General features: G+C 46.5%; 1 protein-coding gene across 1 annotated transcript in view; it reads left to right on the top strand.

Annotated features, from left to right (window-relative positions):
• Positions 1–2428, top strand: part of DCT (dopachrome tautomerase) — an 18801-nt gene that overhangs the window by 12250 nt on the left and 4123 nt on the right. Inside the window, 3 exon segments of the mRNA XM_035890192.1 lie at positions 2115–2294; positions 2401–2423; positions 2426–2428. The exon segment at positions 2426–2428 is cut by the window's right edge and continues 50 nt beyond it. Of these exon segments, the coding sequence (XP_035746085.1) occupies positions 2115–2294; positions 2401–2423; positions 2426–2428 (206 nt within the window).

Raw genomic sequence — 2428 nt, 5'->3', positions numbered from 1 at the left:
GGGATTTTAGTCGATTCAGCTAATCTGAGGCTGCCAAAAGTCTGAAGAGTTTGCATATTGCCAAGTATCTGTTGAAAGAAGAAATGTCTGCGTGTTGGTTCTCTGTAACAAACACCTAACTGATTTTAGCGGCAGAAACAGAAAATTATTTTGGCATATAGGAAGCTAGAGATAGGCTGAAAAATCTGTTCCCTTGTATTGAGTGAGATCTTAGCCCTGATATATTTGGTGCAGTTTGGGGACTGACTTCGAAGTGGCTGAGATTTCACACGGAATGCGAGACAGAGACAGCTCCGTGCTTGCTGCCAGCTGTCCATAGGCATATACTGATTTGGGTGAGGGCAGGGCTTTGACGTGCAGGTTTGGGGCACTAGGACATAAGATGCTGCTGGTTACAATACTCATAAAACCTTCTTCTGTCAGCTCTGGGGCAGCGTGCGGTCAGTCAGATGAAGGTACCAAAAGCTCGGGGCTTTTCAAGAGTCTCTTTCTCTGGGTGCCTAAAGAACTACTTGGAATTCTAGCTTTAGGCACCAGTTGTCTGCAAATCTTGTCCCTACTTTTTCTCTAAGATAAATAGGGGTTTGTTTTTTCTTGAAAACTGAAGTGACTGAACTTTTGCCTTGCCGAGGTCAAACAGAGAAGGGCTTCTGTTTACTTCAGGAGCTTCTGAAAATGCTGTTTCATTTTGTACTGAATAGCACAGGAATTTTTCACAAGTGTTACACTGTTTTTCTCCTCCTCCAAAAGTCTGAAGAGTTTGCATATTGCCAAGTATCTGTTGAAAGAAGAAATGTCTGCGTGTTGGTTCTCTGTAACAAACACCTAACTGATTTTAGCGGCAGAAACAGAAAATTATTTTGGCATATAGGAAGCTAGAGATAGGCTGAAAAATCTGTTCCCTTGTATTGAGTGAGATCTTAGCCCTGATATATTTAGTGCAGTTTGGGGACTGACTTCGAAGTGGCTGAGATTTCACACGGAATGCGAGACAGAGACAGCTCCGTGCTTGCTGCCAGCTGTCCATAGGCATATACTGATTTGGGTGAGGGCAGGGCTTTGACGTGCAGGTTTGGGGCACTAGGACATAAGATGCTGCTGGTTACAATACTCATAAAACCTTCTTCTGTCAGCTCTGGGGCAGCGTGCGGTCAGTCAGATGAAGGTACCAAAAGCTCGGGGCTTTTCAAGAGTCTCTTTCTCTGGGTGCCTAAAGAACTACTTGGAATTCTAGCTTTAGGCACCAGTTGTCTGCAAATCTTGTCCCTACTTTTTCTCTAAGATAAATAGGGGTTTGTTTTTTCTTGAAAACTGAAGTGACTGAACTTTTGCCTTGCCGAGGTCAAACAGAGAAGGGCTTCTGTTTACTTCAGGAGCTTCTGAAAATGCTGTTTCATTTTATACTGAATAGCACAGGAATTTTTCACAAGTGTTACACTGTTTTTCTCCTCCTCCCTTCTTTCTCTCCCTGGTATAAAGGACTTGCTCCCCATTAGCTAGGGGGCAATCCCAGCAACAGCAGGATGTCCCCCAGGCCCTGAAAAAGAGGATGCAATGCACTGCAATTGCTTTTCTTCTAAAGGGGATGAGGTATGGAAAGTGAAATCCTGTTTACTGTCATTCCGTGCATTTCTTTAGCCCACCCCACAGTGGCACTATCTCCCCCTTTTTTTTTCCTCTTTGTTAAGAGTTAAAAAACTAGTCTTTGCTCAGGACTGAAAGTTTTTCATTTCAAAATTCAGAAGAGTCTTTTAGATTGTCTGCCAAAACTTGTTCTTCCAAAGCCCTCGGGAGGGGAGTAGGTGTGAAGGGTGCTTGCCTTTTCTGAAGCATCCTCTCTCCATGGAGGATGACCTTGGCGAGCCTTGGTCCAAATGACTGATGGTCCACAGAAGCCACAGAGCCATGGAAGATCATGGCACGGTGGCAGTCCTGCAATAAATTCAGCTCCCAGGCACAAGAGGTGAACCGAGGTGCCCCAGGGGGTGTCAGTCCCTAACCCCTGCTCTCTCACATGTACGCCTGAAGCCTCTCTTAGACTACGGGAGAAAAATCCCACAAGCCAGGTGTCATTACTGTCTTCTAACTCATGCCTCTTTCTGTTTCATGCTCAGCTTGGATGACTACAACCGCCTGGTCACGCTGTGCAACGGGAGCGATGAAGGGCCGCTGCGGCGGAGGCCACCCGGGGGCTCCAGCGAGCAGCTGCCCACCACAGAGGACGTCAGGAGGTGCCTTTCTCTGCAGGAGTTCGACAGCCCCCCCTTTTTCCGCAATTCCAGTTCCAGTTTCAGGTTTGTCCTTCAGCTCCTCCAAGAGCTGGCTGGGTCACAAGTTTCCTATATGTGCGTGTTTGTGAGCAAAATATGGTTACTTGGTGCTGCTTTTACCCATCCACAGGAATGCGCTGGAGGGCTTTGATAAACCA

Source organism: Egretta garzetta, unplaced genomic scaffold, assembly GCF_000687185.1.
Source record: "Egretta garzetta isolate BGI_Z169 unplaced genomic scaffold, ASM68718v1 scaffold442, whole genome shotgun sequence".
NCBI classification, from domain to species: Eukaryota; Metazoa; Chordata; class Aves; order Pelecaniformes; family Ardeidae; genus Egretta; species Egretta garzetta.
The sequence above is the reverse complement of the archived record's forward strand: the minus strand, read 5'-3'. Positions and strand labels throughout refer to the sequence as shown.